Raw genomic sequence first — 13,039 nt, 5'->3', positions numbered from 1 at the left:
AATTTCCTGGATTTTTTTTCTCATTTTGTCTCTCATAGTTGAAGTGTACCTATGATGAAAATGACAGACCTTTTTCATCTTTCTAAGTAGGAGAACTTGCACAATCAGTGGCTGACAATACTTTTTTTTTTTGCCCCACTGTAGCTCTTACTAGGAAGAGACAGTAGGGGGTGCCCATTCCTGGATGTTGACCTCCAAGAGTACAGCTGTAACACAATACATGTGAAGTTGTCTCCTATAGATTAAGCATGATTGCTCCCAGGCTTTATTATGGTCAGCCCTGCTGAACCTAAATATGACCTCCACAGCAGAGTAAAGTAGGCTAGAAAACCTCCACAAGAAGCAAACTATGGGGAAATCCGACTATAAAAATGGTGTCTAGTGGAGAGCTTGAAGGCAAAAAACACTGCTAACACAAAGGACATATAGCATCATCTCATTTATTTCCAAAAATAAAAGCCTTAATGACCATGACTCTTTCTGGAATAATGTTCTTCTGACATCTGCCATAAAGCTATCACAGATTTCACAAAACAGAACAGCATACTATCATGGTACTACCATCACATCATGGTGGTGCTCCTGTGATGGTAAAGGGCTGCTTTCCTTAACTACATTTGTGGTAGTGGTAAAATGTTTCTTCTCAGTAAACCCCATGCCTTTAAATGTGGCAAGCAATAATATAACTATATTAAACAGTAATTCAGTGAAATATTGGCCCTTGACTCACCCTGTGCCTCTGTTATGAATGAATGAAAGAGTAAAAACTAATCAATACCATCTGAAAATCAAAGTTTTCCATACATTTACGTTAAAAGCCTGAACAAAATAAAAAGATATAAGAAATATATATTTACTTGTTTTATTTATTTATAGGTATTAGGTAGGTGTTAGTAGATAAGTAAGTGTGTTGGTTTGGGGGGGGGGGGTGTCTGCTGAAGGAGATAATTCTGAAGGAGAATCCCGCAGGACCTGGAAACGGATAATTTGGAGTGCCATTATTGTGACTCCAATAATGCCTCTCAACCAATCACACGGACACTGGTTAGAACTAACCAGAGTCATAATGGACTATTATGGACCAATAAAGATAATGTTACTGAAATGTGAATCACTGCTCGTGAGTTTTCATTGTCAATCATGGACCGCAAACTAAAACAGAGGATCTTCTCTAGAAATAATATTTTCTAAAAGAATGGATGGGGAGTCGGTTAGGGTGAAAAGACTGTAAACGTCCATGGAAGGGTGAATGAATGAATTTTGACTGGAAATACAGCTAAAGGAAGTTCATGCAAACAATGAAAACTCAGCAGCTAGCAGCTGAACCCTTTGTTACAAACATGCATACTCCCACACAACATTCCCACAGTAGTTGAAAATCTAAATGACTTGCTGATGGAAGAACTTTGAGGTGCATTTTAGGCCAGCTAGTTTTAAATTAGCCTAGCCTTGTGTCACAGGGATTCCAAACGGTGGTATATGGTAGTATGGTAGTATGAAGAGAACAGAGCATGAGTACCTAAGAAAAAACATGGAACCAAAGTTTATAGACATCTGCTTATCCACTGTTTTCTCTAAAATCAAAAGCACAAATAATAGTATGTCCTGATTTGCTGCAACAACAGCCTGAGCTTTAGTGAGGTCAGGTACTGATGTTGAATGATCATTTCTGGATCACAAACATTACTCCACCAAGGGTTTGCTGGTGTGCATCACTCCACAGAATGACATTCCACAGCTCCACAGTCCAGTGGTAAGTAGGGGGGCCCTTTTTTTTCATTAGAAGGGATATCTACATACTTGTGTGTACACCATGGTTTATTTATGTCCAGGGACAAAAAATTGTGTCTTACTATGCTGGATCTGCCTGTCTAGATTTTCAGCTCAATATATTTTATTATTTTGTACTGAGCTACAGCTACAAAACAATGGAGTCTCTATGATTCTGACTGTGCTTCGCAGATATGCATACTCCTCTTTTGGTGAGTTTTCCATGTCTAGTCTATAGTCAGACAAGGCAGATCGTTTTGGTTGGGATCACCAAGCAGCATGCTACATGTCTTCCTGGGGGCTTGTGTGACCTTTGACATCTGTATAGGCCAGGCTGTCGGTCGGCAGCAGGCCAGGAACAGGTGTCTTCTGGCCTGACTCGCTGTGGGTCACAAAAAAGACATAAAACATAGGGTAAGAATTTCACCAAACAGATATGCCTGGGAGAGAGGGCATATACAGCCTTTGTACATAACACGGCACAGTGTTCAGTGTCAACAGATAGGCAGATAGGGAGCCATTGCTTACCTTTCTCCCTCCTGATCCAGCACATGGGAATTTTGTGGGGGGGAAAAAATATATATTGTAGGATCATGTAAATTATAGGAGAGTAATAATTTATAAAATTCTGTATTTGTATATATAATATATATATTTTTGTATATATATAATTTTTTTATATTTTATGTATATATATGTATTTGTATATAAAAGAAATATATATATATATATATATATATATATATATATATATATATAGTAAGTAAATTGGAGTATACCTAATAAATCATTTTTCTTTATTAGAGCATTCAACATTTGAAATAGAAGCCGTGCCTTGCAGGTTCCCAATCCAACACTAATACTGCATGTTGTTATCTCCAAGCTTCAAAATTACAGTATGTTACAATGTGATGTACTTACAATATAATGCATCTCTAATAAAAAACACAGTACAGTCACATGTCCAGTCTATCATTCTCTATGATCCAAATATGTAAAGAATGCCTCCTCCCCAAATAGATATATGGTGAGTGACGGAGGGTAAAGTTGATCTTGGGGTTGCTGAGGTTAAGGTTAGAGCTATGTTAGGTGTGGCACAACACCATTTACATACGTTTAAGGAACAAGGAACAAGGAAATGTTCCACATAGACATATGTGTGTGAGAGGGAGAGAATGGTGTGTTTGAGAGATTACCCTTTGCTTCTGGGTTCCTGCCCCTCCTGTCTTCTTTGCACCTCCCAGTGTGTCAAAAGAGTGACTGCGCACCCTGATGGCTCTCTGCAGGAGAGATAGGTTGTTAGAGTGAGGAAAATGCAAATGATTTTGACTCGAGTTTCTATTTGTTGAAGCAAACTGCCTTTGTGATTCTCATAGTGCCACCCCAAATGCCATGGCCTTATTCTTATTGTATGTATCTGTGACATGAGCAGGTTGGAATGGATTTGGGGGCTCACAGGATATGAAACTGTGTTTAGTTTCTAATGAATGTCAAACAAACTAAATGATTACATGGTTTCTTACACTCAGGGGTGAAGATTCGGTCTGCCAAATTAGAAGACGAACACAGGCAGAAACAGCCTACATACAGCAATTTTGCTAGTGCCGACCACACTTATCATTCACAGATCATTTTTGGTTGGAAGTTCAGGTTGGCTTTCCTGTGGTCTGTGCGTGAAGTACAGTAGGTCAATGTAAGTATAATAATATACAGAATACAATTAATTGCTAGGCTCAGTTTGAAGCAAGTGTGTAACCAATTAACCAATTAGGGGCAGTGGTGGCTCAGCGAGGGGCAGTGGTGGCTCAGCGGTTAGAGCGCCGGGATATCGATAACAGGGTTGTGGGTTCGATTCCCGGGCTCGGCAAGCTGCCACTGTTGGGCCCTTGAGCAAGGCCCTTTACCCTCTCTGCTCCCCGGGCGCTGGAGTTGGCTGCCCACCGCTCTGGGTGTGTGTGTGTACTCACTGCCCCTAACACGTGTGTGTGTGTGAGTGTGTGTTCACTACCAGATGGGTTAAATGCGGAGGACACATTTCGCTGTACAGTCCACACTGTACAGTGACGAATACGTGCACCTTTATCCTTTACCTTTTATCCTTTAAAGCATGGGATTTTCACAGTAGGGTGAATTAGCCTCATGTGGGGCATTTCTGCATTAGGGGTTCTTCCTGTTTGAAGATCGCTCTACCCTAATCTAAGATTCAACATTTGAGCATCACAGCTTTTGTTAACCAATAGTTTATTGGCTTTTATTTATTTGAGGAAGACCTACATTAAATAAAGCTTAGGTGTCCCACATTAAAGCAGCATTATGTAACATTTTACCTTAAAATAGCAGCTTCAACATTCATCATTGTGATGCTCCACTGACCTGAAATAAGAAGAGGAGTACCTCTATCATCTCTATCATTGCTACTCTGTGCTCGGCACGCCGCCAACTGCATTGTGTAACTTTGGTGAAATTGGCACAATGCTCGCAAAAACTGTGAAGTTATATTTGTGTAAAATCCTGTAATATTACTCTACCGCATCAGTCCCCATGCTTCTATCACTTCAGAGCCCTCAGACCTCTGAGCTTGTCCAGAAATGCATGTGTAAAGCATGTCCTTTAGGTATGGCTCAAAGCGTGAATTCCCCTCCTCGACTGTAGGAAGTCCAGGAAAAAGAAATGTCAGTTTTCGCACAATGCTGCTTTAAGGCAATTCACCCCACTAATTGACAGCGATATTGTAAGCTCTTGTTACTTATTAACTGTAATTAGATTTGTAGCAGAAATGTAGCTTAAACAGTGAGGCATCTGTCTCACCTTAAAGTTTTCAATGAAACCTCCTCCCCCTTCTGGAGCTGCCCTCACCCCCTCACTCAGAGGGGCACCAGTCTGTGCAGGTTCTCTCAGCATGCACTGGGAGCGGGAGGACAGTTCTGAGCGCAGCGCCTCCAAGAGTGAGGAACGTGTGCGCAACTTACAAGTTACAGAGAGAGAAAGAACACCTAATAAAAATGTTCAGTTATGTAGACTGTATGCATGTACACTGTCCTTTATTTGTCCAAAATTTTATAGATACCAGCTCATCAAACATATCTGAAATCAAGAATATTAATAGGGAGTTTGCCATAACCTGACAAACAATATGTAGCAGCTCCAGAGCATCTCATTCTATTGCCCATTCATTTCTGTGGAGATTATACCAAGTCCAAATGATGTATAAAATGAATGTAGTTACTTTTCTTACCTCCAATCTACTGAACCGTTCAGCCTTGTAACAGGAAATCTCAGCGTTGATGAGTTTAGTCAAGAGAAACTCCCGAAACACAGAGCCCTACAACAGAAAAGTATTCCTTTAATCTGAGAACAATCAGTTTGGGTAATACCAATCAAAATCTAAAGCCAGGCTATGCCTTTAAACATTGCCAAAATGATTTTAGTTCATTGTTGCAGAAGAATCTCAAGTTTCTTGTTCTTCACTTCACTTGTTATTTGACTTAGTAAGCTGCAAATCTCGCAAAAGGAGATAATGCAAAGGCATAAGCAGCTATCTCTGGGCCCACAGTATCTCACCTGCCTTGTGCATCTTTACAGTCAGGGGTAGAACAGTGATTAATACAGCAAGTTGACCTAAGTTCTTACCTCTGTAAAAATAGGAGGGCTGGGTAAGGGGGGTCCAAACGGAGGTACGTCCTCCCTAGCAGTGATGGACACCTGCCAGTCCAAATAAATGGTTTAATAAGAGTTTTATTTAAAGCAGCACTATGTAGCATTGCAATGCTGTACTGAACTTTAATAGGGAGAACAGCGGTGCTACTCTGGGCTCGGCTCCCCATTCACTGCTCTATGTAACTTTAATGAAGCTGGCAGGACAACTCACGAGAACTGGGTAACGCTGCGTAAGCAGAGTCAAATTTGTGTAAAATCCTGTGTAAGCAATTACTCTTCTGCAGCAGTCCACATGCTTCTTTAACTTTCAGTAAACGTTCTGTATCTCTCGTAAAATCTCGCTTGTAAAATGAATGTGTAAAGCATGCCCTTGAGGGGTGGCACAAAGTGCGAATTCTACATTCACATAATGCTGCTTTAAAAGTTGCCATTTCAACTGCACTGATTTTGGACAGTATAAAAATTATATTCTAATGTATTTACTACAAACAGGACTTTGTTTGTAGTTATAAAAAATATTTGGTCAGAAGTTTCTCTGACTCACCTGAAATGCCCCTCCATCACCCCCATCTGCCCCATTCTCCCGCTTCACTCTCCTCACAGCAATGAAGCAGTGCAGGAAGTGGGAGCTGATGACATCACAGATGAAAGGAGTGTGACCCTCCTGATAAACCACAGCGACGATATCATTCCCAATGTGTCTTTTCCTCTGAAGCTGAGAATACAGGAAAAAGAGATAAATCGACTGAAATTACTTCCATTGCTGGGATAGATAGTAATGGCACATCTTTTTTTTCATAAAACATATATAGTCCACATAGCCTGATCAAATGTATGCCCAAATGTTTGTGGGCCCCTTCTAATGAATGCATTCAGCTACTTTAACTTGGACCCACTGCTGACACAGATCTGCAAATGCACACACAGTTTGTCTAGTCCCAATAGGATAAGACTCTCAGGAGCAGATTATCATGTACGTCTTGGCACCAGGCCTAATGCCAGATGTGGCCTAGAGGGGTATAAAGCCCCCAGTATTGAGCTGTGGAGCAGTGGAATTTGTGTTCTCTGGAATGATGGTGCTCCATCCAATACTTTTGGGATTACTTTGGGATGAGGTGAGGTGATGATCATCCAACATCCTGACATCACTAACACTCTTGTCGCTGAATGCAATTAAATCCTCACAGCAATGCTCCAAAATCTAAAAGAAAGTCTTCTCTGGAAAGTAGAGACAGTTACTTCAACAAAAGCAGAATACACAGAATACCCTTGATTTCAAAAGAAACAGTGAATGAGCAGGTGTCCCAATACTTTTGTCCATATAGTTTGTATGTTTCATACTCTCTTTCACATTTTGATCATTATATTATTCTAATGGCTATGGGTGGTGGCGTGTTTTGAGGTAGAGAGTGTGTGTGAGGTAGAGAGGGTGTTTCCATTTAGTAGAAGGCCAATATTTCTGTAGTATCTCATTATTTGACAGTTTGACTGATATTGGTAAATTAATTGATTGACTAATTGACAGAAAGATCTACCTTGTAGCTCCACCTTAGTTGTGTACAGCTAGAGAGTGTAACTCATCTGTTGCTGCACAATTTGTGTTAGCCATACTCTAACCTTTTATGATAAATAATTTGCAGAATATGCAGTCTGTATTAACTCCAGTCCTGGAGGGTCAGAGTCCACCCCACTTTTTAGGCATTTAAAGTAATAATAAATGTGGGGTGTCATAACATTTTACACACGGGAAATATGTTTTTATGAATTACATTTTACAAATCATTTTATAAAAGACATTTCTTCAGTTTTATGAGTTTTGTTAAGTTCAAATGAAAATCGAATGTCTATATGTTTAAAGTTTTCATGGTAAGTCATTTTTTACATGACTGTACCGTAGCTGGACCTCGTGAGGGGCCAAGTGAGTGGAGGTAGAGCGAAGGGGCATCACCTGTTGAGCATCTCCATCCGTGAAGGGCAGTTTGGTGGCAACATGGAACATGATCTCTCTTCCATGGAAGGAAGTGAACACCGCCTCACTTCCCGTCTGACCGTGAGAGACGTCCAGTCCACCTCTGAACCTGAGAAAGAGAGAGGATCGTTATTATTCATTTCCATTTCCAGACCTTTACAAGCTTGCTGATTCCGTTTACCCTAAGAATCCTCGCAGTTTGACAGTCTGTCCCAGTATAGAGAGAAAGTCCTTAAATTCTTCACTCTCTTCATTGTTACTGAGAATGTCCTCTTCAGTCAGCTGTAAAGGTGTAGAGTGCAATATTAAAGTGAGCCATGAGTAACTCTGAAGAAAACTGTCATTAATGCAGTGCCCCCTTGACCTGGCAGCTTTGGTAAAGAATAAGGGCAGGTGTGTTTAATAAAAAATAAGGTCCAGTTTGAGAATTTCCTCAAGCCAAGATCTGATTGTTGCGCTATCCATCGCTATGTCCTAGCCATACAATTTCTTTTTTTTAAATCTTTTAATGCGTTTTCTAAGACAATTCTGTTTTTCTGTTTCATACAGTCTGAGCTTACGGTTAATATTTGTGTTCCAAAAAGTGTAAACTGCAAAAACTATTTCCTAAAACAAAAAAATATTTCTAATCACCTGAATTACGTGAATTGCCCTGTTATAGTCATTAATGCAATCCAAATATTTGTTCTATGCTGCTGCTGGGAGCATTCTCTGATATGATGCTTTTTTTTGGAAAGCACCTACCCACCGGTTTATTGAGCCAGCTTTACCTATAAATAAACACTATGGTAGCATACCTTGACCAGGTAGCACAATCGACAGAACACTGGAAAATCATAATGTCTTTCATGCATAATGAACCATCGCCATATCCTGTACATTGAAGTAATGCGTGAATAATAAACATGTACAAGTCCACTCCTCATTAAAAGCTCGGTTCTCTCTTTTCAGAGCGCTGATTGGCTCTCTTCTCTGACCACACTCACTTAGTCGAGTCGGAGCGCTTATCATAATACCCATATCTGATTGGCTGAGTAGCGTCACGTGCGCTACTTACAACGCATGTGATTGGTCTGCGAGTTTCCTAACCCGCCAAACCTGTACTGTAAATGAAACAGCTCTGGGGTCCCGACCTGGACTGTGGCTCGTGACGTCTGAATTAGGGTTTTGCTTTTAATAAAAAAACAAAAAACCTTAAGTATAATTTATATTTGAATACTTTTTAAAATGATATTTAATTATTTTAACTAATACTTTTGAAGTGTATTCTAAAAGATTGTCGCATTTATTTAATTTATTTAATTAGAGTCCTCAGAGTTGCTTACCTGCCCTTCCTTCTGATACAAGACACCGAACTTGAAGTTCTGAGACACCCTGTGTTCATCAAACGCTGTTATGAGCTCCGGAGCCTATAAAGGGGGAAGGGGGAAAATATAAACAGTTGTTACATTTTAGTAATAATATCTTCTTAGTGCTGACCTGATAGACAGAAGGGTTACCTTAAGGTAGCTGACCACGTCAAAACTGGACACACTCACACTGGCACACAGCATCTGAGGATGGTGAAGACTACATTTTACGTATTTGTTTTTATTTGTGTTTTGTTCAAATCATTTATTAGCCTTTATGTCAAGTCTCAGGCTCCCCTGAAGTACCTTTGCCAGCTCCACGGCCGTGGGGAGGTGTGGAAAGAGAGAGACAGAAAATGTGCCGTGCAGAGAGCACTCGTTCATCCTATGGAGAAAAGCCAGTGTGGGTTAGTGTGTGGTGTGTGTTAGCCCAGTAAACCATAAACCCATCCACCCCATGTCATCTGTTAATGGGGAGTTTGTCCACTTTTGCTGCTGTAACAGCCTCTGCTCTTCTGGGCTTCTGGGTTTTACACTGCTTGTTAAAAAAAATGCTGTTTAGATTTGATTGCATTTAGACACAAGAGCATACAAGATCATTATTGAGGTCACAAGCTAATCTTAGATGATTAGTTGTGGACCACTTCAGTGTTGCATCACTTCAGAGAACCCAATTCCACTGCTCCACAGCCTATTGCCTCTCTCTCTCCCTCTGATGGCCTTGGGGGGGCTTAGGAATTGTGGTTGTCTTTGGTTGTCTTTGTCTAGGCATGGCGATTTTCAATTAATGTGAAGCTGCTCCTCTCTCCATTGTACTGACAATGGTTTTCTATGGAGGTCAAGCTGTATAAATGTGGAAATGTGAAGGCCTGTTGAATTACAACAATCAAGTCAGTGCATCACGATGATTAAAAACATTACAAAAACGAGAATGATGTACAACTTCACCTCAGGATCACCCTCAGTTTGTTCTCCTCATCCTCCAGACAGATGGACAGAACCAGCGGCCCCAACAATGGGTCCACAGCAGTGAAAGACTGATGGAACTGAGGGGAGAGATAGGGAAAAGAATATTCTCTTTTAGTATGCACATCCGATGAGAAGACAGGATTGTGCTACATACAGGTAACGGGTTAATATTAATGAAATTCTATCATTTTAAACTCTTAAACACTAAGATTCAATTGACAGGCCCAGATTCTTACTCCTAAAGCTACCTTCTCACTAATTAGTTTCACAGTTCTAGGTTGAGGGCAGTTCAACCCCCAAAAATGTGGCTCTGTGGTCATTAACTGACCAATGATCAAGTCAAGTCAAGTCAAGTCAAGTGGGTTTTATTGTCATTTCAACTACATACAGAGTACACAGTGAAACGAAACAACGTTCCTCCAGGACCATGGTGCAACATAGACAGTGCATACAAGACACAAGTGAAGGGTTAGGTACATCACACATAGATCAATGTGTAGTTCAGGATTACATTTAGGCTTCTGAACTCACTTTGTAATGTAAAGCATTATTTTACACTTCAAAAGGGTATCAATATATTTCTTCATCAACGCATTTCACTGCTACGAGAGAGTGTAAAAGGCTGACTGACCCTGTGTCGGAAGAACTCCTGGTATATCTTGGCCTCACTGTCTCTCTCCATGATGTCATAGCTTTCCAGGCCAAACGCAGCCTGCGACATTGTGGGGCTTGTCTCCACGCGTTTGTCCAGCGGGGGGTCAATCCAGTAACCCCCAGATTTAGGAGATAGGATGAGGGGTAAGCCGTCCCCGATCCTCAGTAGTCTGGACTAAAAGAATGACATACAAATGCATCTTTAGAACTGCAAGGTTTTCTGCAAGGATGCTTACACTATTTTTTTTCATAATTTTCCATATTCTAGAATAATAGAATGAATATAAGAGCCCTCTTATATCTAGATATAGCTATACACACACTCTGCATTTTCTCAAGCAGTTTATGTTCACTGCAACTGAGTACGCAGTATGAAAATGCTACAACAACAGACACCAGCAATGCATTGCTCAGTCAGGCAATTAGGCATTTAGTGCTAGTGCAGCTGAGGGGATCTATGGAGGTGAGTGCACTGCAAAAGCATGAGTTACAGCCACAGATTTCAGAGCTGTTTTATGAGCAGTTTTATGATTATGATATGACTATTCAGGTGAGCAGAACTGTGCCTGTGTCAGTGGTCATGAATATGGACACTAAATGATTGTTTAGGATGTAGTAGTAGCAGTATTGTAGTGAATGGGAGTCATAAGCTTATATATATATATAAGTATATAGTATATTATATATGTACACATATAGCATGTGAATGACTTTGTATATATTGCTTAGGGGTTCTGTACAGAGTTTTGTGTGCTGTACAGCCATGATTTCAGAGCTGACAGAAGCTCATGATAAACGAAAGTGCAGATACTCAGGCATGGGGGTCTTTTCTTTCCCACTAAGTGTGTAACACACATGTGATGCTTTTCCAAGTTGACAAATTTCCACATATGGTCCCTGTCATGAAAAACCTTGTTTTCCACTTTTTGACATAATGTGTCAACATTTCATGAAAAATTAACCAATAGAAAGACTCCAAAATGACTTGGAATAAAATCTTTTTACATTGACTTTCGTTAAAAAGTCAGTAAAGTTGGCGATATGCTGAATACTTGTGGGACATGCATTGGCATCATAATCTCTATTTATCTTTGTTTTCAGATTCAAAAGTTTAGGAAACACATATTCAATCAAATTTGCCTGTTGACTGGTACTCCAACTCCATGACAACATACAATACAATTATACAACATACAATATATTTTTCAAAAAATGACAAGAACAGCTTTTACCTTAAAAGGTGGGGGGAACTCGCAGCGCTGCTCATCTAATCTGCTGCCCTGCAAACCAAGAAACAGATAAAAAGTGAAATTTGCTTCTAGGTGGGAAACTCATGCAAGCATCTGGAGACGGAGAAGATGTGAAGGAAAGAATAGAAACAGAACTACCTGCAGCTTTTCAATGATCTCAAACAGCTCCGTCACCTGGTGCAGTTCGGAGACGAAGGCATGGAAGAGGGAAAGAGAAAGAGGTGGCAAACAGAGCTTTACTGCTGCAATGCAGTTAATATGACGTAAATATGACTTATTGTGGATTCATGAACCACTGCCAGTCTGATACACAGAAATACTGTTTATAAAATATCCCAGAGAAGCAGACGTAAGTCTTTACCTTCTGGTTGGAGTTAGCAGGGACAAAAGGTTTGGTCTCATTAGATGGGGAGTCCAGGATATCCAGAATGCTGTGTCCTGTGGACTCGGGCCGACTGGAACAAACAGAAACTGCAGTTCAGACGACATTTCAGAAAGAAGTTTTCAGATAATTTGAATCCAAAGATGCTCCTGTCCAATAGAAGGAGATGTTAGAGACGTTCCTATTGGACAACCCATATCTTCAATACATTACTGTAAAAACGAAAACCCCACCCCTTTGTTTATGAGCTTAGACACACTTAATGAAAATATTCAGACGTCAAGGTTTCATACCTGCTCTCATTGCCACTGATGAATTTGTCAATCCTGTTGGAAGGAAAGCTTTGTTATTTGAAATTATTCCAAATGAACGCTTAAATTCATAATGAATTGATATCTGATATTAAGATAAACAGCTTAATGTCTGGTGGAATTTGGCTCACCCTCCATAGGCTCCAAATGTGAAACTTCTTTTTCTTGAGAAAAACTTCTCATTCCTTTTTTCCATCGTCCTGTTAGTGACCGAAAGCTTCAGTAATATACCAACCAGCCATGGAGCACGTCAAAGCTTCAGACAAATTAAAAGCCTCTGCGTTTTCACTCTCTCACTCTCTCTCTCTCTCTCTCTCTCTCTCTCTCTCTCTCTCTCTCTCTCTCTCTCACTCTCCCTCTCCCTCTCTGTGCCCCCTGCCTCTCTCTCATTTAATCTCTCTCTACATCCTTCCTTGTATCCCGCTGTCTGTTGACTGACAGCAGTAACTCTTGTGTGCACATGGTTTGCCACGTTTGGCACACACACACACACACACACACATACACATCCAGGTAAACAAGAGCATTTTGATTGTGCGAGTTGATGCATATTCCCACAATAAAATGGACTGAAATGTTTGTGAGTATCCATCGATAGAAAGCACTGCCCTGAGGGAGAGAGGCAGATGTGAATGGGCAATAGACTCCTCCTGTAGACCTGTTACCCTTTCAGCCAGCAAGAGTCATCAATTATTGACAAGGCTGACTGAGAGGGAAGAGGGCAAGGC

General features: G+C 40.5%; 1 protein-coding gene across 1 annotated transcript; it reads right to left on the bottom strand.

The window, feature by feature from the left end:
* Positions 1 to 2,052: 2,052 nt before the first annotated feature.
* On the bottom strand, positions 2,053 to 12,507 carry rap1gapl (RAP1 GTPase activating protein-like). Its single transcript, XM_072679174.1, has 19 exons — positions 12,443 to 12,507; positions 12,294 to 12,326; positions 11,980 to 12,073; positions 11,757 to 11,792; positions 11,601 to 11,648; positions 10,346 to 10,543; positions 9,694 to 9,791; positions 9,052 to 9,130; positions 8,896 to 8,949; positions 8,722 to 8,805; positions 7,578 to 7,678; positions 7,376 to 7,505; positions 5,972 to 6,142; positions 5,401 to 5,472; positions 5,006 to 5,092; positions 4,579 to 4,734; positions 2,967 to 3,050; positions 2,299 to 2,309; positions 2,053 to 2,152 (listed from the first exon to the last, which is right to left on the bottom strand). Exons 1-19 carry the CDS (start codon positions 12,505 to 12,507, stop codon positions 2,053 to 2,055), a joined length of 1,701 nt encoding a protein of 566 aa, XP_072535275.1.
* Positions 12,508 to 13,039: the final 532 nt, after the last annotated feature.

The sequence above is a fragment of the Salminus brasiliensis genome, chromosome 5 (assembly GCF_030463535.1).
Source record: "Salminus brasiliensis chromosome 5, fSalBra1.hap2, whole genome shotgun sequence".
Classification (NCBI taxonomy): Eukaryota; Metazoa; Chordata; class Actinopteri; order Characiformes; family Bryconidae; genus Salminus; species Salminus brasiliensis.
The sequence above is the reverse complement of the archived record's forward strand: the minus strand, read 5'-3'. Positions and strand labels throughout refer to the sequence as shown.